Source organism: Rhamphochromis sp. 'chilingali' (genome assembly GCF_963969265.1).
Source record: "Rhamphochromis sp. 'chilingali' genome assembly, chromosome: 14".
NCBI lineage: Eukaryota > Metazoa > Chordata > Actinopteri > Cichliformes > Cichlidae > Rhamphochromis > Rhamphochromis sp. 'chilingali'.
The window spans coordinates 11,086,146-11,107,092 of NC_137941.1; the positions used below are offsets into that span (position 1 = coordinate 11,086,146).

A 20,947-nucleotide genomic window follows, 5' to 3' on the forward strand; every position below is an offset into this window, starting at 1 on the left:
CTGAATAAAACAGTGGTGTTAACAGCGGGAAGAAACGGTAAAAACAGCATTTTCTACAGATACTGCTAGCAAACACTCTCTGCTTGCGAGTGAAAAAAAAAAAGATGAATGTCATAGTTGCTCCAAAAAAGGTACCAAAGGCAGATTCCAGTGTAAAATCTGTCTCCACACGGAAAACAGGAATGATACACCTCCTGCTGTCAGACCTTCAGGGTTTAGGCCTCTGTTGTCATCCTACAATGTAAAGAAACTATATTTTGGAGTGGCACAAATCGTTTGTGTGCCTTCCTATTTGATGCAGAACACCTGATTGTTCTGTAAGTAGCTTTGAATGGTTATATAAAAAACGCCTGAGGCCTTGGCTGCATTTTTAGGTAAATAGTACCATATAACTTTGTTGTGTACAAAAAACTGTGCATAATTTGTAGACATGTACAATTTCTATTTGCATTTAAAAACATTGATGGAGAAATTTTAATTTCTCTTAAGACTAAGAAAAATGTATCTTGTTCCTCTACAATACTAAAGACTTGTAATATCTGATGTGTTGATGTAATAATGTTACAGTGTATCTTATTTAAAACAAACAAAAAAGTCAGACACGACTGTCAATAGAAAAGAATGCCACCGTTTGGCCCTCCTGCTCCTCCTCCTCTGCGTTGCAGCTATAAATATTAGCAGAAGCTTATTTTTGTCTTGTTCAACCTGGAGGGAAGCAGCTGATTTTAATGTTATGAGTTCTTAATATCTAAGAATCTGTGTAATTGAATCTTAAACTGTTTGTTTTTGATTGCTAATGTGGACATTGTACAACAGGTGCAACAGCTGCTGAGAAGGATCGTGCCTTAATCAGGTAACATGTGTGTGTAAAACAGCATTTGAACGGTATCATAGTAGAAACGTTGCTCAGCTATATTGATGTGTGGTATTTCTTTCTAATGAATATAATATATCATTATTACTGATCTATCTTATCCACTGTAACATATTATGGAGAAAATGGAAAACTCAAGTGAGATTGTTTCATTTGTGCTGGCTGCTTATGGAAATATTGGAGAGTTGAAATACCTTTATTTCATTATAATACTGGTCTGGTACCTCTCTATATGTGTGGCAAACACAGTCCTTATTGTGGTCATACGTGTGGACAGAAGACTGCATGAGCCAATGTATATACTACTTTGTAATTTATGTGTGAACGAAATAAATGCCAGCACATTATCCTCTTTTGCTCTCACAGATGTTTTCAGACAGCCACGAGGTGACTCTGCCGTGGTGTTTTCTGCAGATGTGTTGTTTGTACACAAGTGCACCTGCTGAATTTTGCAGTTTAGCAGCCATGGCCTATGACAGATATATCTCAATCTGTCATCCATTACGCTATAATGTCATTATGAACACAGAGAGAGTGTTTTTGTTGATTCTGCTGGTGTGGCTGTATTCATTTCTTAGTTTTATTTTCTCATTTTCATTCATCTTCAGTTTGAAGTTTTGTGGAAATATTATTCACAATGCGTATTGTGACCACCAATTAATAATTAGACTTTCATGTGCAGTTCCAATCCAAAGCTTTATTTCTAACATATCCTTTGCCATTGTGAGTGCTTTCATACCCTTCAGTCTCATTTCATTTTCTTACCTGAGGATTTTGAGAGTTTGTCGAAAAACATCAAAAGAAAACAAGCAGAAAGCTGTGACTACTTGCACCCCTCAGATCATCTCTGTGTCAAATCTGTTTGTCGGGTGTATTTTTTACTTTATTGACTTCAAGTTTTTAGTATCTCAGGTACCAGATGAAGTTCGTATAATTTTGCCTATGTATTTCCTCATTTTTCAACCTATGCTCACCCCATTTATGTATGGATTTAAGTTGCCAAAGATAAGGCAATCATATCAAAGGTTTCTGTTTGAAAGAAAATAAATATCTTTGTTCAGAATGAGATTATCCTAGAGCATCTTTGCTCTGTAGGAGAATAAAGGAATTTGCTGCATTTCTAACTGAAGTCACGATAAAATATGACTCCTTTCTTATTGTCGGGGATTTTAATATTCATGTGTGCTGTCCAGAAAAGCCCATGATTAAAGAATTTTTTAATCTTACTGATTCTTTTAATTTAGTTCGATGTGTGTCTGCACCTACGCAACATTGTGGTCACAGTCTCGATCTGGTTTTAGCGCAGTGATTGCCTGTTTTTAATCTGAAAGTCTCTGACCCTTTTTTCTCTGATCATATGCCGGTTCTGTTTGACATTTCTTTATCTAGAAATGAATTCAGGAGGCATGTCCTTGCTAAGACAACTCGTTTGTTAAATTCTTTCACTGCAGCTCGGTTCTCCACCTACTATAATCAGTTCTCCATTCCTGACACACTCCAATACGTAGAGGAACTACGGTTTCATACCAGTTGTCAGACTGCCTTGGATATTGTTGCCCCTCTAAAAATTAGGCATCCTAAGACTAAGTTTGAACCCTGGTTGAATGATGAAACTCGTTCTGCGAAGCGTGAATGTCGTAGGGCTGAGCGGAGATGGAAAAAAAGATAACTTACAGGTCCCTTCACAAAATTTAAGAGAGCGCTGGGCCTTATATCAGCTTACAATAAAAGAAGCAAAGCGGAAATACTTTGCAAACATTATTATGGTGAATTATCAGAAACCACATATATTGTTTAAGTTAACTGAGACTATTTTAAGCCCTCCCTCTGCTCTTAGTTTTGAGCCTTCACATGAAATGTGTGAAAAGTTTCTGCACTTCTTTATGAACAAGGTAGCCTCGGCTAGGGCGTGGATTATTTTGCCCACATCTGACCCCTCTGATCTTCCAATTTGCTCAGCTGTCTTTCAACAGTTTGAGTCGGTTACTCTTGCTCAGCTACAGGAGGTGGGGGATCATTTAAAGCCTGTAGGCTCACCTTATGATGCTACCCCTCCCCGTTTTCTGAAAGAAGTTTTTTCTACCATAGGTCCAACTATTTTAACCATTTTAAATAGCAGCCTTACCTCAGGTGTGGTTCCAAAGAATTTCAAAGATGCAATTGTGCAACCACTTCTTAAGAAACCTGGGCTAGATACAGGCTAAACTTTCTTTGCTTTGACAATTCTAAAACTGAAGTAATGGTGTTTAAACCTGCCTCCACTGCTGTTCCGTGTGTTGATTTGCAATCCCTGAAATCATTCTGTAAAACAGAGATTGTTAATCTGGGTTTTAAAATGGATCCTGAGCTTAAGCTTGAAAGCCAGTTCAGGTCGGTTGTAAGGTCTAGTTTCTTTCATCTCAGGCAGCTGGCCAAAATTAAGCACTTTCTTGCGAGACAGCAATTTGAAACAGTAATCCATGCTTTTGTAACCATTCAGCAGGATTACTGTGATTCTCTTTATTTTGGGGTGAGTCGATCTTCTGTTTTTTGACTGCAGCTAGTTCAGTTTCAGTTTGACTGCATGCCTTTTAACTGGGACTCGTAGATGCGAGCATATCACCCCAGTTTTATATTCACTTAATTGGCTGCCCGTGCATTTTAGGATCCATTTTAAGCTGCTTTTATTTGTTTTTAAATGTTTGTCCAATGCTGCCCCTCTGTACCTCTCTGAGCTTCTTCATCCATGCATACCTTCCCGATCCCTCAGGTCGGAAGACCAGCTCCACCTGAGTGTGCCTAGTGTGCATTATAAATAATAATAATCTTTATAAATAAAGATGCTATGCTATGCTTATAACATTCAGCAATCATATTATGGTTCAGAGATATATTTGAAATTCCAAAAGACCCATGCAACTCTTTCTTTTTAAAATAATTTGGCAAAAGCTACTTTGCAACATGTAATATTCTCTGAACTGTAAACAAAGAAACGTATTAAATACTTTAAATATGTGTCTTTAAATGAATTTATTTAAAATTAACTATCAGGCTCTTGTCACCAGTGTTGGTCAAGTTACTTGAAAGTAATCTTGTTACATTACTGATTACTTATTTTCAAAAGTAATTAATTACTTAGTTACTTAGTTACTTTTTAAAAACACAATTTACAACCTGAATAGGTGATAAAGCGATAGATCTTTCAGCCCAATTCTACTTTTTCTGCATAATCAATCATACAAAATGTAATCAAATGGAAAAGTCTCTTTTTAAAATTTATTTTTATTAGTTTTAATCTTTTAACTTTATGCATCAAGCAAAAATTAAATTATATGCAACATTCTCTGACTGGAGGAAATTTGTTTAATATTTAACCCTATTTTCTGCACATTCCAGCACATAAAATAAAATTATTATTTTTTGCTTAGACTCAGTTTTTCAAATAAATGCAAGTGAAACACAGCAGAAAATAAATAAAATCAAAGACTCAGCAGTCCTGTTGCTCTATTTTCATCTGTATAGCAGGCGGATGTTTGCCCTGGTGCAGATGTGCCCTATGAAATAGCATAAAGGGTGGCACTGGCCACAACAGACTCGCAAAGAATCCTGAGCATTGTCTGACAAATGTTGAAAGACCTCAGTCGCCTTAGAAAGTAGACATGCATTCCTAGAAGGGTCATTTAGAAGGGATTCAAGTGGAGAAGGGTTCCACTTTGGTGGTTCAAGGTTCAAGGTTCTTTATTTGTCACATGCATAGTTATACAAGTATAACACACAGTGAAATGTAGCCTTACATGCTCCTCGACATGTGCAAAAATTTGGGGGGGGGGTGTAGAGGAAGAACATTATATATATATATAGTATATACACTGGGTGAATGTGCAGTAGTAGCAGCAAGCAGGTGAATTCTGTACATTAATATGAATAGACATCTGACTATTTTACAGGATCAACAATATAAACATATTTAAAATTAAAGGAATTTGGAATGTACATTGTGCCTTGGTTTAGAGTGTCTGGAAGAGAGTCCTGTCTCAGTCAATTATAGATGATGTGAGAGGGCGGGTGTGTGTGTTTAGGACACAGATGGCTTGGGGATAGAAGCTCCTCTTGAGTCTCTCTGTCCTTGCCCGGATGATGCGGAACCTTCTACCAGATTGCAGAAGTTGGAACAGTTTGTTGCCTGGATGGGACGGGTCCTTCAGTATCTGCGCTGCTCTAGTCCGGCATCTCCTGGTGTAGGTGTCCTGAAGCGGGGGGAGAGCAATCCTGCAGCAGCGTTCTGCTGTACGGATCACTCTCTGGCGAGCTTTTTGGTCCTTCACACAGCTGTTCCCAAACCACGATGTCATGTTCTGTGTGAGGATGCTCTCCACAGCGCCTGTATAGAAAATCCTGAGGATCTTTGGAGAGACTCTGAACTTCCTCAGTTGTCGTAGGTGATACAGGCGCTGCCTAGCCTTTTTGGTCTGGACCTGAATGTGGGCAGCCCATGTCAGGTCTGAGGAGATGTGGACACCAAGATACTTGAAGGACTGCACCCTCTCCACTGGAGCTCCATTGATGATAATGGGCTTGTAGTCTCTGTGCTGACCCCTTCTGAAGTCCACCACCAGCTCCTTGGTCTTGCAGACGTTCAGCTGGAGGTGGTTGTCCTGGCACCACAATGCCAGATTCTTCACTTCATCCATGTAGGCCGCCTCATCGTTGTTGGAGATGGCACCCAACACCACTGTGTCGTCAGCAAACTTCACAATGGTGTTGGAGCCATGGGTGGCCACACAGTCTGAAGTATAGAGGGAGTAGAGCAGTGGCGAGAGGACACATACCTGAGGTGCTCCTGTGTTGATGGTGATGCTGTTGGAGAAGCACCTGCCCACCCTCACCACCTGAGTTCTGCCAGTGAGGAAGTCCAACACCCATGCACACAGACGGCTGTTAAGTCCCAGATCCCTGAGCTTTGTGAACAGTCTGCAGGGCACTATTGTGTTAAACGCTGAACTGTAATCAACAAACAGCATTCGCACATAGTTACCCTGTTTCTTGTCCACGTGGCTGAGAGTGGTGTGTAGGACGTGGGCGATGGCATCCTCTGTGGATCTGTTGGATCTGTAGGCGAACTGCAGCGGATCTGTGGTGTCTGGGATGGAGGAGGAGATGATGTTCTTCAGCAGCCTCTCAAACACCTTCATTACTACCGAGGTCAGTGCAACTGGCCGGTAATCGTTCAGGGATGAGGGTTTGCTGTTCTTGGGCACAGGGATGATGGTGGATCTTTTGAAGCATGTGGGGACCACAGACTTCGCCAGGGACTCGTTGAAGATGTAAGTGAAAACACCTGCTAGCTGGTCAGCACAGCAGCGCAGCAGACGGCCGGTGATGCCATCTGGCCCCGCCGCTTTCCTTGTGTTCACTCTCCTCAGTGCCGCTCGGACGTCATGCTCCGCGATGCTGGTCACCGGTCTCTCGCTGATGACGTCACTATCCTCGGTAGTCAGGCGGTAGATAGCATTAGCCGCCTGGCTAACCTCGGTGTCAGGATCTCAACTTAAATGATATGGTTTTGTTGGCTCTATTACTACTTTGGGGGAAATCAGCTGTTAGTTCGTATCCCAACCATAGGGCCTTTGTTTGCAGTGGACCAAGACGACTTGGAAGGGAAACACCAGCTGAATAGTGTGATCTCTTAGCAGAGATCAAAAGGGGGATTGTGAGAAAGTATTTGAGCAGGTGGCATGTTTCAGTTCCCTTATGATGTGCAGAGATAAGGAGTAGGTTGTAAAGAAGAACAGAAAAGCAGGAAACTACAGAGGAACAGTTGGGGAGTGTACCCTTCTATGTGAATGTTTGGGGGTGTGTCCTTGGGTGTGGTTGATAAGGAAACAACATGTATTCTTTTTATGACTTGTTTTGCTGACTGTAGCGAGCATGAGGGTGGGCTCACCTGTAGCCCCTGTGACTGAGCATGTAAGCTAAAGGTTGCAAGATGCTTGTGTTACTACTAGATAACTATAGGGGCAGTCCCTTAAGGAAGCGCCCAGAGCCTTTATAATGAACAGACTGAGGAGTTGCTGCTCAGATCCACTGCTGTGGCTGCATGTAGTGTGATCTCTCAATGCGCATTGGTAATAAAGCTTTGATGAAAGGATACTTCAGCCTCATCTGACTCTTCTTCTCCAGCTGCATTATTAAAGGATCGGTGAGGTCGAGAATTGAACCTCAGCAACCTCCTCCTCCTCTGTGTTGCAGCTATAAATATTAGCAGAAGCTTATTTTTGTCTTGTTCAACCTGGAGGGAAGCAGCTGAGTTTATTGTTATGAGTTCTTAATATGTAAGAATCTGTGTAATTGAATCTTAAATCTTTTAAAGTATAAAACTACTTGCTGTTTGTTTTTGATTGCTAATGTGGACATTGTACAACAGGTGCAACAGCTGCTGAGAAGGAATGTGCCATAATCAGGTAACGTGTGTGTAAAACAGCATTTGAATGATATCATAGAAACTTTGCTCAGCTATATTGATGTCTGGTATTTCTTTCTAATGAATATAATATATCATTATTACTGATCTATCTTATCCACTGTAACATATTATAGAGAAAATGGGAAACTCAAGTGAGATTGTTTCATTTGTGCTGTCTGCTTATGGAAATATTGGAGAGTTGAAATACCTTTATTTCATAATAATACTCGTCTGGTACCTCTCTATATGTGTGGCAAACACAGTCCTTATTGTGGTCATACGTGTGGACAGAAGGCTGCATGAGCCAATGTATATACTGCTCAGCAACTTATGTGTGAATGAAATAAATGCCAGCACATCACTGTATCCTCTTTTGCTCTCACAGATGTTTTCAGACAGCCACGAGGTGACTGTGCCGTGGTGTTTTCTGCAGATGTGTTGTTTGTACACAAGTGCACCTGCTGAGCTTTGCAGTTTAGCAGCCATGGCTTATGACAGATATATCTCAATCTGTCATCCATTACGCTATAATGTTATTATGAAGACAGAGAGAGTGTTTATGATGATTCTGCTTGTGTGGGTGTATTCATTTCTTAGTGTTATTTTCTCATTTTCATTCATCTTCAGTTTGAAGTTTTGTGGAAATATTATTCACAGCGTGTATTGTGACCACCAATTAATAATTAGACTTTCATGTCCAGTTTCAATCCAAAGCTTTATTTCTGATATATCCTTCGCAATTCTGAGTGTTTTCATACCCTTCAGTCTCATTTTAGTCTCTTACATGAAGATTTTGGGAGTTTGTCGAAAAACATCGAAAGAAAACAAGCAGAAAGCTGTGACTACTTGCACTCCTCAGATCATCTCTGTGTCAAACCTTTTTTTTGGGTGCATTTGTTACTTTATTGACTTCAGGTTTGTAGTTTCTAAGTTACCAGATGAAGTTCGTATAATTTTGCCTATGTATGTCCTCATTTTTCAACCTATGCTCACCCCATTTATGTATGGATTTAATTTACCAAAGATAAGGCACTCATATCAAAGGTTTCTTTTTGAGAGAAAATAAATGTCTTCGTTCAAAATGAGGCTCTTTCAGAGCATCTTTGCTCTGTTGGAGAATAACATTCAGCATTCATATTATGGGTCAGAGACATATTTGAATTCACACCAATGCAATTCTTTATTTTAAAATTATTTTGCAAAAGCTACTTTGCGACATGTAATATTCCCTGGATACTAAACAAAACAATTTATTAAATACTCTAAAATTGTGCCTTTTTATGAATTTATTTAAAATAAAGTACATATATATGCAGAAAGATCATGCTCATGAACTTATACCAACGTACAGCAAATGCACACAAGATCTTTTCACTGGATGCAATGTTACTCCAATGGCCAAACAACAGAGATGGAATATCCAACCCCTTTTCATGAAGTTCCACATAGAACACAGGAACAAATAGGCCTACAATCACAAATGCAGACTAACTCATGCATAAACACACAAACAAACAAACCCCAGTTATTATTATTACTATTATTATTATTGTAACAAGAAAATCAAAGAATTGGTTTTCTTTGCCTAGTGCCAGTTCCACACCTACAATAATGCGGCAGCTACAGGTGACTGTAGTTCCAAAGTGCTTGCTGCCCGTAATAATGGTAATCCCTGAATGAGATAGTGGGCACTAAATTTCAGTATATGTTTAGATTAGTTCAGGTAGGACAAGCATAGTGCAGTTATAAAATCAGCTAAAGCAAAAACTGAGGTGTGGGAGGCCATGGAATAAGATGTAGGGCCTACTGGGTGCAATTTTTGCAAAATTTAAGTTCACTCAGGAGAAGAAAACAGTCCTCTACTCAGACAGAGAATAGTGCTGGTCGGGTGCCACTTACTTTAATTTAAGATACTAAGATAATAACACACTCTATGAGGGCAAATCGCTCCACTGTGTCACTCAATTCTGGCTGTCCGGACAGGATTTGACCAACCTGCAGACAGCAAACAAACAGTGGGCCGACTGTTCAGCAAACACTTCCTTTTTTAATCTCCACGAGTGGCTCTCACACAGAAAGTACTGAACTGGACAATAGCATTGTCCCCAAAAGAAAAGTATGTCAAAAAATATGTCTTGTCATATATGCTTCATTTAAGGTGTTACCTGTTCTGTGAATTAATACTGGTAGGGGATAATGATGGTAATTCCTTCCTTTGCCATTTTTACTAGGAAATGTGAGATTGTGTCGAGCTGACACAATAGCATGAGCTGTTTATAGCACGACAGACACCAACCAGCAACCACCTTACAGCCACAGATGGAAGCTGCAGCCTCAACAATGGAGGTGTGGAATATTACATTGAGCCCAGTTGGACCAAAAGTCTTCTTCCATGGTCTCACAAAACCCCTTCCACTCCTACATTTTTGATTTAGAACTTTTGTTAGAACTGGACACTGCTTGGTTTGCCAGAAACATTCTGCTGCCTCAGAAGTCTAACAGACTCAATTCAGTATACACTATCTGGTTTGGAGATTACCACCACTACAGGCAGAAACTACCTTGCAGCCACAATTTTGTGCAGCTACTTGAACATTGCATGTGTAGAATATGGTCCACTTTGAGTCAATGTCCTCAGCTTTCCTTGGAAAACTGTTGAAGTTCTGCTGCAGGTGGGAGTCAAAGATGTCACAGGCTGGTGCTTCTGCCAGGTGTTCCCAGCGCAACCTCACTATGTTTAGGTCCACCAGGTCTTTCCAGCATCCTCTCTGTCACTTTATCCTAATCACTACCAGGTGGTGATCAGCTGACAGTTCAGGTCCTCTCTTCATCCTAGAGTACAGAACAGCAAGTAAATTTGAGCTGCATGAAGGGAGTAAAACAAGCATTTTCTCGGTTAAAACTGTCTTAGCTTAGCCCCTCTATCTTACAGGTGTCGGGGTGCTCGGCCTTTTGTTACACACAAAACAAAATAAAGACGAGAAGTAACAAGGGCAAAACTAAACTAAGACCTAAACTGGAGAAAACTACAATTGACTGTGACAACTATGAAGATGATGTGGAGCAGGAACACAAGTGAAGCTATGAAGTATAAACATGAACCAGAAACATGAACATGCCCTGAACCGAAAGACGACTTGACGAGGAATTTTACTTTTATTTGTTTAATTGTTTACTAAATGATTGAGGTGTAAAATAAACTGCAGTGGAGTTTGAAAACAAAATATGGTTGTGTGTGGTTGGAGGATGTGTTTGTGCTGGGGGAGGTGCAAAGGGGGGCCTAGCAAAAAAAGTTTAACCACTGACATAGAATAACCTAAACTAAACTCAAGGCAACCTGATAATACTACAAGAACTACAAGAACCTTTCAATATACCTAAGAAATCACAAATATAACAATAAACTCAAAATGCGGGGTCACAGACCAATCCACTGACATAGTGTTTCTGTGCTCAGTCTCCCTTTTGTGTTTCCATGTTGCTCTTCTTGTGTTTCATCTCATCTCCCCATTTGTCTCCCTGTTTATCCCTGCTCCTGTGTCTTGCCCGTGAGTCCTGCGGTGTCATGTTCATTTGTATTAGCTGTGTTCCCTGTGTATTTCCACTTCCCTTTTCACCCTTGTGTGTATTTATGTGGTCTTTTGTCATTCATTCTTTGTCAGGTCATCTGAATTTGGGTCCTCCTCTTCTCTCCTCACGATTTTCCATGGCAGATTGTGACAACATGATAACATGCAGTGCTGACATTCCCGGGACTGGAGCAAATTCTCTTATGATAAACTACCCAACATGTGTACCTTTGGTCTCAAAATTTGTTCTTTGGGTTGGACCTTCCTCCCAGTTTTTTTTATTTAGGACCACCACTGCAGCGGCATCCAGTTGAACAGCAACTCAAAGAGACAACAGAATGAGGCCACCTAGCGCAGTGCAGACATTACATGTCATGTACTGGTCATTAATGCATCCCAGAGCTGGCAGTTACTTGCCTTCATCCAGCTAACCAGGAAACAATGGCAGCGCTCCTCCAGAGAGGCCCAGTCAGTTTGGATCACCTTACTTAACATTATTAATGATAAAGCTTTATAAAGATTTTAGAACAATGAAATGTCTCTTTGGCTCTTGGAGGAGGCGGACGCATCTTTCACCCTCTCCCTCCCTCCTCTTCCCTGCTTCTGCTTCAATGTCTTTGTCTAGTCTCGTCTAACTCTAACCCTCAGAGAGTTTCTCAGTCTTGTTCTCTAAAACCTAAAGAATTATGGATTTGATCAACTGGTCCCGTAACGGAATTGACACCTTCCTGGGCTTGGGAGAGCCCGACTGTCTACTGACTACTCAATGGTCGGTTGTGTCGTGCATCTGGCAACACTTTCAATGGAAGACATTGAATAATATCTACCAATTCTGAACCACGGTAACAGAGTTCTGGCTGATTGGAGCTGGCTTGGACCTGGCTTATCGAAGAACAAGTAGCGGTTACAGTTGTTCAAAATCTCATAAGGCTGGCCGACATGATAGACGATTGGCAGGGCTGTGAGTTCTCAGACTGTGTTTTGAATGCAATATGGATAAGATCTTGGAGAAGCTCATGGCTCTGCAATATGGATAACATCTTGGAAAAGAACAACGGGAATTGAGAGAATTGGTGACCAGTGATGGACATTAGACCAACTGTAAAAATTGGATGCAGTTGTTCGCACTAAACACAAACATTCACCATCTTCACTCATGTGGCTATCCCACTGGCGCAAGCTGCCAAGGTCGAAGCTGACTGGACCAACAAACTTCTCCATGATAACAGGATTGTTGTCAGAACTCTTTGTCCCTCCTTCAAGGCCGCCTGGGTCCACTGGAGGCTGTTTACCTTCGCTTAACCAGGCCTGGTGACACTTTCTCTCAGCTGAACACAGGATACACACACACACACGCACACTGATACTGATACCCCCTCACTATAACCATAGCTGGACTGGCCATTGGGCATACCGGGCATTTGACCAGTGGGCCAATGGTGATTTTTCGTTTTTATGGGCCGATGGTTTCTTTTTTTCTTTTTTTCATAACGGTATAAACACTGAAAGGTGGTGGATTGGCCAGAAGCTGGGAGATGTGTAAAAATAACTTAATTGTTTGGTGGTGGCTATTGCGGAGCTTCCACAGATTCAGTAACATTAGCAAGTGTTGGAGGCGAGATGACGGAAAGGTGAGGCAGGAGGAGGAGAGACCCGAGGTGGCCGCCGGTCTGAGTATCAGGGGAACTGAACTTCAGGTGAGAACTTATGACCTGCAGTCTATCTGGGTCAGATATAAACCAAGTTTAGGTGGAGTTTATTTTCGTTATGCTGACTTTTTACAGTCAGTTACAATAACTCGTACTGCGTACTAGCTAGCACGACGGAGTTGCTATACAGCTGGGTGGGTGCTATGATGTTACTGATAGTGAACTTTATTTTATCTATAAGGTTAGTTATTAGAGTTGCCAACCTTCCTGTAAAAAACGGAATCGTCTCGTATCCAGAGAAAGTATTACGTGTTTCATGTTGAGCTGAAAAGGAACACAGTTTGTCCCGTACTTCAGCTACAATGAAAAAGACACAAAGCTGGACTTATTCTGTGTCTTTATGCTGCACAGCTGTTTCTTATTCTCTCATTCTATCCTCCTCTCTCACCTGTTGTTATTTCAATCATGAAACTGATTAATGATCAGCTGATCGGCTTTTCTCTCTTGTTTGTTTATCGCCCACTTCGTGCCAGAAAGAAGAAACCAGTGGATGTCGCGCTAAACAACAGCAGCACGTTTAAGCTTGATCAGCTGTTGTTAGAATTTAATAAAAAATAAATAAATTAAAAAAAAAAAAAAGAATTTAATTAATATAAATTTCTAGTATCAGCTCATGTTTGCTGGAGCCACAGCTGTAAAAGCTGCTGGTCATGATATCGGTTTGGATATGTGGTGAGAGGGAAACATGAAGAGGAAACCAGGAGATGTCCTTACTGAATCATTAGAGCTGAACAGGTGATGGAGAAACAGGTTTACCTTTTAGGTGACATGAATGAGTTGAAGGGAAGATATGAACTGTTTCTGAGAGACAAATAACACCAGGATACGAGCTGACAGCTCGTAACAGTGCAGGGGCGGGTGTAGCAAAGTTTTGCCAGGGGCCAGGGAAAGGGGGGCACAAAGAAATACTTTCTTATTCTCATTTAAAATGTCTCGCTTTTAATAAATAATTATCTGATTCTTACAGCAAACATTACATCATCTGATGTAAAATGTATAGAAATCAATTATTGTACATAGTGATTTTTTTCAGGGTCCCATCATAATTTCTTCAGAAGTAGCTAAGTATATGATGCCAGTATTTACCCACATTTTCTAGATTCTGTACCAGTACTGTGTGTAAAATGCCATCAAAGAGTCAATTAAGTTTTATTCTTTCTTACCTGTGCAGAGAATAGGCTTCTCTGTCTTAATTTCAGGTTTCCACCATGTGTTGTAGATAGTTCAGGAGGTTAACTCGACCAAGCAGTCTTTGGGTTTTGGCTAAATACTGTTTAGAATACCAGAATAGGGAGGATGGTGTAGGTTTAAGTTTATTAGATTGATACATATATACCAACAAGACTGTGTCCATCACTGTAACAACAATTTTTGTTTTCATTCAAAGGCTTTATGGTTTTTCCTATAATACCTGGTGCGCCAGTCTCTAGTCAAAATGCCCGGGCCGATTTTTTGTCCCAGTCCAGCTCTGACTATAACCCACCCTCCCTCCAATCCAACGCCTCCTCCCGTGCTTACTTCCCATCCGATGTGGACAGCGGATCAGCTGGAGGCGCAATCGAAGATTGCAGCGATCCCAGATCCAGCTGTACACACTAGAATATTCTCGCATGTTGCTTGTCTGTGTTTTATTGTGTTATGGTGTGGTGATATCTTTGCATTTCTGGATTATCCTTTTGTGTTACACATTTCAATGTTTTTTCCCTAGCTTACCTAGCCTGACCTGTCTCCCCAATGTGACGTTTGTGTATTGTATGTACGGTCGGCAAGGTCTGTCATCTCGGTTGTGGGCAACTGCAACCGAAAAATAAAAATGTCATTTCATCATATCATCGGGGAAGATCAGGGATGTATAGCAGCTTCAATCTTAAATCAGACAAGGATGGGACAACATTCCTCTCCCAAAAATCCAGCAGTTAGTCTCATCAGCCAAGATGTTTACAGACTGTTGTTAAAAGAAAAAGGGATGCTACACGATGGTAAAAATGGACTTGTCCCAACTTATTGCGGCCATCACATTAAAAATGATTGTTTTTCCTAAAAGGCTATGTTGTGAGTAAAATATGGGTTTGTGAGATTTGCAAATGATTGCATTCTCTTTTTAATAATAATAATGGATACTTTATTGATCCCCATGGGGAAATTACTTGTTTTTCTCTGCATTTGACCCATTCACTCAGTGAAGCAGTGGGCAGCCCACTAAGCAGGCGCCCAGGGAGCAGTGTGTAGGGACGGTACCTTGCTCAGGGGTACCTCAGGGTAGCCGTTAAGTGGATTCGAACCGCCGACCTTCCGATCATGGGGCGACCACTTTACCTACTGAGCTATCCCTGCCCCCTTTTATTTACATTTTGCACTGTGTTCGAACTTCAGAAATGTTGCTTTTAATTTTTTCTATGAACATGAAATTCATTTATGTATGATATTTCACCACTCCAGACCTAAATGTCTGTAGATTCAAATTCCATTTTGAAACACATAACAAACATTTAGAGAAACATGTAGGGACATTAGACTTTCCCTTAAAAACAACACAAATGTTATCTTCCTCTACAGTTCTGAAAAGCTTTGATATTATATTTTTTATAAAGCAGCTTACTTAAAACAAATGTCAGAAACAGACAAAGACAAAACAAAGGAATGTATGCCATTGCCTCCAACCTTGACCCACCCACTTCATTTCTTCTCCTCTTTGCCGTTGCTATAAATGTTAGGCTTTTGTCTCTTTGAGCTGGGAGGGAGAGTAATGACTAAAATGTTGTGTTATAATGTCATTTGTTCTTCAGTTCAAATTAATTTCTCAGCTCAAATCTTGAACCTTATATAAAACAGTTTATGTTTATTATTTCACTGCTTATGTAAACATTTTGTCACGGGTGTCACACCTGTTGAGAATGAATGTGTCATAATGGCATAACAATTATTTGTAAAATAGCATTTAAACAATATAATAGACTTCTCTTGGGCATCTGATACCCATATCTATATCTTAAAGAACCACTGATAACATTATTATTGATTTTGTTCACTGTCTCATATTAAGCAGAAAATGAAAAACTCCAGTGAGATTGTTTCATTTGTGCTGTCTGCTTATGGAAATGTTGGGGATTTAAAATACCTGTATTTAACCATAATATTGTTTTGGTATGTCTCTATATGTGTGGCCAACATAGTTCTTATTGTGGTCATACATGTGGACAGAAGGCTGCATGAGCCAATGTATATACTGCTCAGCAATTTATGTGTGAATGAAATAAATGCCAGCACATCACTGTATCCTCTTTTGCTCTCACAGATGTATTCAGACAGTCATGAGGTGACCCTGCCATGGTGTTATCTGCAGATGTGTTGTTTGTACACAAGTGCACCTGCTGAGTTTTGGAGTTTAGCAGCCATGGCCTATGACAGATATATTTCAATCTGTCATCCATTACGTTATAATGTCATTATGAACACAGAGAGAGTGCTTAAGATCATTCTGCTTGTGTGGGTTTTTTCATTTCTTATTTTTATACTCTCATTTTCTTTCATCTTCAGTTTGCAGTTTTGTGGAAATATTGTTGACAATGTGTATTGTGAGCACCAATTAATAATTAGACTTTCATGTTCAGTTTCAGTCCAAAGCTCTATATCTATCATATTCTTTGTCATAATGAGTATTTTCATACCATTCAGTCTCATTTCAGTCTCTTATGTGAAAATTTTGACAGTCTGTCGAAAAACATCCACAGAAAACAAGCAGAAAGCCATGACGACATGCACCCCTCAGATCGTCTCTGTGTCCAACCTGTTTGTTGGCTGTATTTTTCACTCTATTAACTTCAGGCTTTTAATAAGTCAGGTACCAGATGAAGTCAATATCATTTTACCTATGTATATGCTCATTTGTCAACCAATGCTCACCCCTTTTATGTATGGATTTAATTTGCCAAAGATAAGGCAATCATGTAAAAGGTTTCTGTTTAAGAGAAAGTAAATGTCTTTGTTCAGCAAAAGACAGTCTTGAAGCCTCTCTGCTGTCTGGTGAAGAAACATTAGGCAACGGGCGTATGGTTTGTAGACATGAAGAAAATAAAATCTGGTAAGTCATATATTTTAATTTCTAAAATGCTGATGTCATTGAAAGTTGTATTGCTTTTTTTTTTTAAAGTAACCCTATAACATGTAATTTCCTCTTTTCTCCTGAGATAATCAGCTTTCAGTGAAAGGCTAATGTTATTATTCTGACACACAAATCAATGTATTAAACACACTTGTATGAATAAAATGGTTGGTTTTTTTCAATAATTTAGTTAAAAGTTATAAGTTTAGTAGTTTAGAATAAACCATCAGGCTCATTCAACAACCTAACCCTCAAAAGCATGACGTTTCCCTCAGGCACTAAAACAGATTTTTGTTCATTACACTGTCATCAAAAGGATTTGTGTTTCTCTCCCAAGTGTTTCTCTGCTACAACAAACTTGATTAGTGATCATCAAGTTATTAGGCAGGTGAAAGGTGATGATCAAGGTGGCTAGATCATTTAAATAAGGCATATTAGAACAAGGTTTAGAGTTCATAAGAGAAACTCCATTCATTTTAGGAGCACTGAATAGTGGCATATATCAGCATTCATATCACCTAACATATATTTATACCAATTTACATGAGATAATCGTGAGCTTTTATTAAAGAGTGTCATTGTACAGTTTGAGTCTTCTCCTCAATAAGACGAATGAATGTAATGAGAGAGAAAGTGAGTAAGATTAGATCCCTCAAACAGGTTTGAAGAACAGTTAGGGATCAGGAGTCAGTTCAAGGTCTTACATATTTGACACAATTGGGTAAGCAATAGTGTGTGGATAAAAATGATGATCCATACACATGTGCAGGTCTGTGTGTGTCGGGAGCTGGGAGAAGACTTAATGAAGAGAGATGTAAGGCACCAGGATGCAACAATACTTCAAAGTTAAATGACAGAAATGTAACCAGAGAAAAGGTTCAGGTTCAATCGGGAAGAAAGTAATTAATCTCCCTTACCACATAGTAAATAAGAAGTCTTTTATATTTGATTTGACTAGTGCTGAATTCAAATGTTAATGGCTGAGGCATTTACTTGAGTCATTTTCTGTCTGATTGCCGGTGATGCCTGAACATAGCTACATGGCTGTTTGAGCTCTGCTGTCTTCCTAGAGCTACTGTTACTGTCGCTTAAATAGCTTTCTTACATAATTTCCTTAGGGATTAATAAAGTATTCTGATTCTGATTCTAAATATACGTTGACAACATTTAGGCTAGCTTTAGCATCATCAGAATTGCAACACTTATCATAACTCGGTGAACTAAACAGAATCTTACCTCTGATAAAATATTTACTGTAAACATGAGTGACTGCCATTCTTTGCCGTTCCTTGGTTTTGCACTGATTATTATATCTGATAGTCCAGTAATTGTCTAGCATTTTGACTAAATTAAACTCAAAGATTTTCAAGGCATGGCTGTAGGGCAGCAGGGGAGAGTATTGTTTTGCCCTCCTGGTGAGCAATTCCCTGTAGCTCTGACATCACATGAGAATTATGAATTGTCCTACTTGGAGACTTCAGAGCTCTCATTGGCAACAACAGGTAAAACTGGAGAGGTGTGATTAGGAGGAATGGCCTGCCTGACCCAAACTTTAGTGGTGTCCTATTGTTGGACTTCTTTGCAAATCACAACTTTTCCATAACGAAGTTCGCAGTTGAGGTGCTGTTGACATTAGTTGAGGATATCGCAAGGCGCTGGATGAAATACTTCAAGGATCTCTATAATTCCACTACCACACCTTCCATTGCGGAACCTGAGTCTGGAGATGAGGGTGGCAGCTCACCTATCACTAGTGGTTAGGTCACTGAGGTAGTTAATTAATATCTGGTATAGTCCCCTGATGAGATTCGCCCCTTAGTTCCTTAAGGTCCTGGATGTTGTTGGGCTTTCTTGGTTGACACGCCTCTGCTGCATTCCATGTAGATCTGGGGTAGTGCTTCTGGATTGGCAGATTGGAGCTGTGATTCTGATCTTTAAGAAGACAGACTGGAGGGTGTGTTCTAAATATAGATGGATCACACCTAAACTAATGGTACGTCAGGCAGTAATGCCTAGCCGAAAGTCCCAGGTATTTTCCTAGTGACCACTGTGAAAGGGGCAAGACTGGAGGATAGCCAGGAAAGACTGGATGTGTGAGTCTAGTCCTCTAACCCACTAGTCCTATAAAGACCTGGGCTGACCTGGACAAGAAATGGTAATAAGGCACTCCAAGAGCACATGGGTTAAGGGACTGTGAATACACCAGAATAAAAGCAACTGCAAGTAAAGGGGCCAGCAGTACCACTGCACTACATTAGAATGTCAGATAAGTGAAACTCATAGCCTGGTTTTAAACCACAGCATAAGAGGATCGACCCCTATGAAAAGACCATTGAGGGAACAGTTCACCCTGCCCGGGATAGGGTTACCAGGGCTCTGCCCTGGAACCAGGCCGGGGAGGGTTCCCGAGGGCGAGCGTCTGGTGGCCGGGACTTAGTCCATGGGGCCTGGCCAGGCACAGCCCAAAAAAGGGACATGGGCCCATCTTCCTGCAGGCCCACCACCCGCAGGAGGCACCGTAGGGGTCGGGTGCAATGTGAGCCGGGCGGCGGCCAGGAGCGGAGGTCCTGGCGGACCGATCCCAGGCTACCAAGACTGGCAACTGGGACATGGAATGTCACCTCTCTGGTGGAGAAGGAGCCTGAGCTGGTGCGTGAGGTTGTGAGGTACCGGCTAGTTATAGTCGGGCTCACCTCAAAGCATGGCCTGGGCTCTGGAAGCAGTCTCCTGGAGAGGGGCTGGACTCTGTCTCAGTCCGGAGTTGCACCTGGTGAGAGGCGTTGGGCTGGGGTGGGTATCTGGGTATCCCCTCTGCTTGCTGCTGGTATGTTGGGGTTTCTCCCAGTGGATGAGAGGGTTTGTTCCCTTCACCTTCAGGTCAGGGAACGGGTCCTGACCGTCATCTGTGCTTATGCACCGAGCTGCAGTTCAGAGTACCCAGCCTTCTTGGAGTCGCTGGGTGGGGCACTGGAGGGTGGTCCTCCTGGGGACTCTGTTGTCCTACTGGGGGACTTCAATGCTCATGTGAGCAACAACAGTGAGACCTGGAAGGGCGTGATTGGGAGAATCCCAATCCCGAATCTGAACCCGGGCGGTGTTTTGCTATTGGACTTCTGTGCAAACCACAGTTTGGCCATAACAAACATCATGTTCGAACATAAGAGTGTCCATAAGTGCACGTGGCACCAGGACACTCGAGGTCACAGGTCGATGATCGATTTTGTAATCGTATCACCAGACCTGAGGCCATATGTTTTGGACACTCGGGTAAAGAGAGGGGCTGAGCTGTCAACTGATCACCACCTGGTGGTGAGTTGAATCAGGTGGTAAGGGAGGACGTTGGACAGACCTGGCACGCCCAAAGGTACAGTGAGGGTGTGCTGGGAACGTCTAGCAGAGGCCTCGGACCTCGAGATCTTCAACTCACACCTCCAGCAGAGCTTCAACAGCATTCCGAGGGAGACTGGGGACATTGAGTAGTAGTAGGTGCCTGTTGTGGTGGTAATCCCCGAACCAAATGGTGGACACCAGAGGTGAGGGGAGCCACCAAGCTGAAGAAGGAGTCCTACCGGGCTTGGTTAGCCTGTGGGACTCCGGAGGCAGCTACTGCCACGGTCACCGGGTCAATCCCCAAGCTCTCTGTCCTGGTCGTTGTGTCCTTGGGCAAGACACTTTACCCTACCGCCTACTGGTGTTGGCCAGAGGGGCCGATGGCGCGATATGGCAGCCTCGCTTCTGTCAGTCTGCCCCAGGGCAGCTGTGGCTACAACTGTAGCTTGCCTCCACCAGTGTGTGAATGTGTGAGTGAATGAATAGTGGCATTGTAAAGCGCTTTGGGTGCCTTGAAAAGCGCTATATAAATCCAATCCATTATTATTATCATTACTGATAGGCCAAGCGGAATGCAGCGTGGGTGGTGACCGGGGTGGTGGTCCCCATCTTTAAAAAAGGGGACCGGAGGGTGTGTCCCAAATACAGGGGAATCACACTCCCTAGCCTCCCTGGGAAAGTCTATGCCAGGGTGCTGGGGAGGAGAGTCCGTCTGTTAGTCAAACCTTGGATACAGGAGGAATAATGTGGTTTTCGTCCTGATCGTGGAACACTGGACCAGCTCTTTATTCTCTCGAGGATACTTGAGGGTGCATGGGAGTTTGCCCAACCAGTCTACATTTGTTTTGTGGACTTGGAGAAGGCATTCGACCGTTTCCCTTGGTGGGTCCTGTGGGGGGTTTTCCGGGAGTATGGGGTGTC

The 20,947-nt window shown here is 41.6% G+C and overlaps 2 protein-coding genes across 2 annotated transcripts; both read left to right on the plus strand.

Annotated features, from left to right (window-relative positions):
- Positions 1–999: 999 nt before the first annotated feature.
- On the plus strand, positions 1,000–2,175 carry LOC308409928 (olfactory receptor 10A6-like; the record flags this gene model as incomplete). The annotated part of the gene is given in 3 exon segments (XM_080902923.1): positions 1,000–1,223; positions 1,225–1,786; positions 2,119–2,175. Coding segments are annotated over 3 exon segments (843 nt in total).
- Positions 2,176–7,455: 5,280 nt separating this feature from the next.
- Positions 7,456–16,570, plus strand: LOC308409929 (olfactory receptor 10A6-like; the record flags this gene model as incomplete). Its single annotated transcript, XM_080902924.1, has 2 exons — positions 7,456–7,597; positions 15,768–16,570. 2 exons carry the CDS (start codon positions 7,456–7,458, stop codon positions 16,568–16,570), a joined length of 945 nt encoding a protein of 314 aa, XP_080759050.1.
- Positions 16,571–20,947: the final 4,377 nt, after the last annotated feature.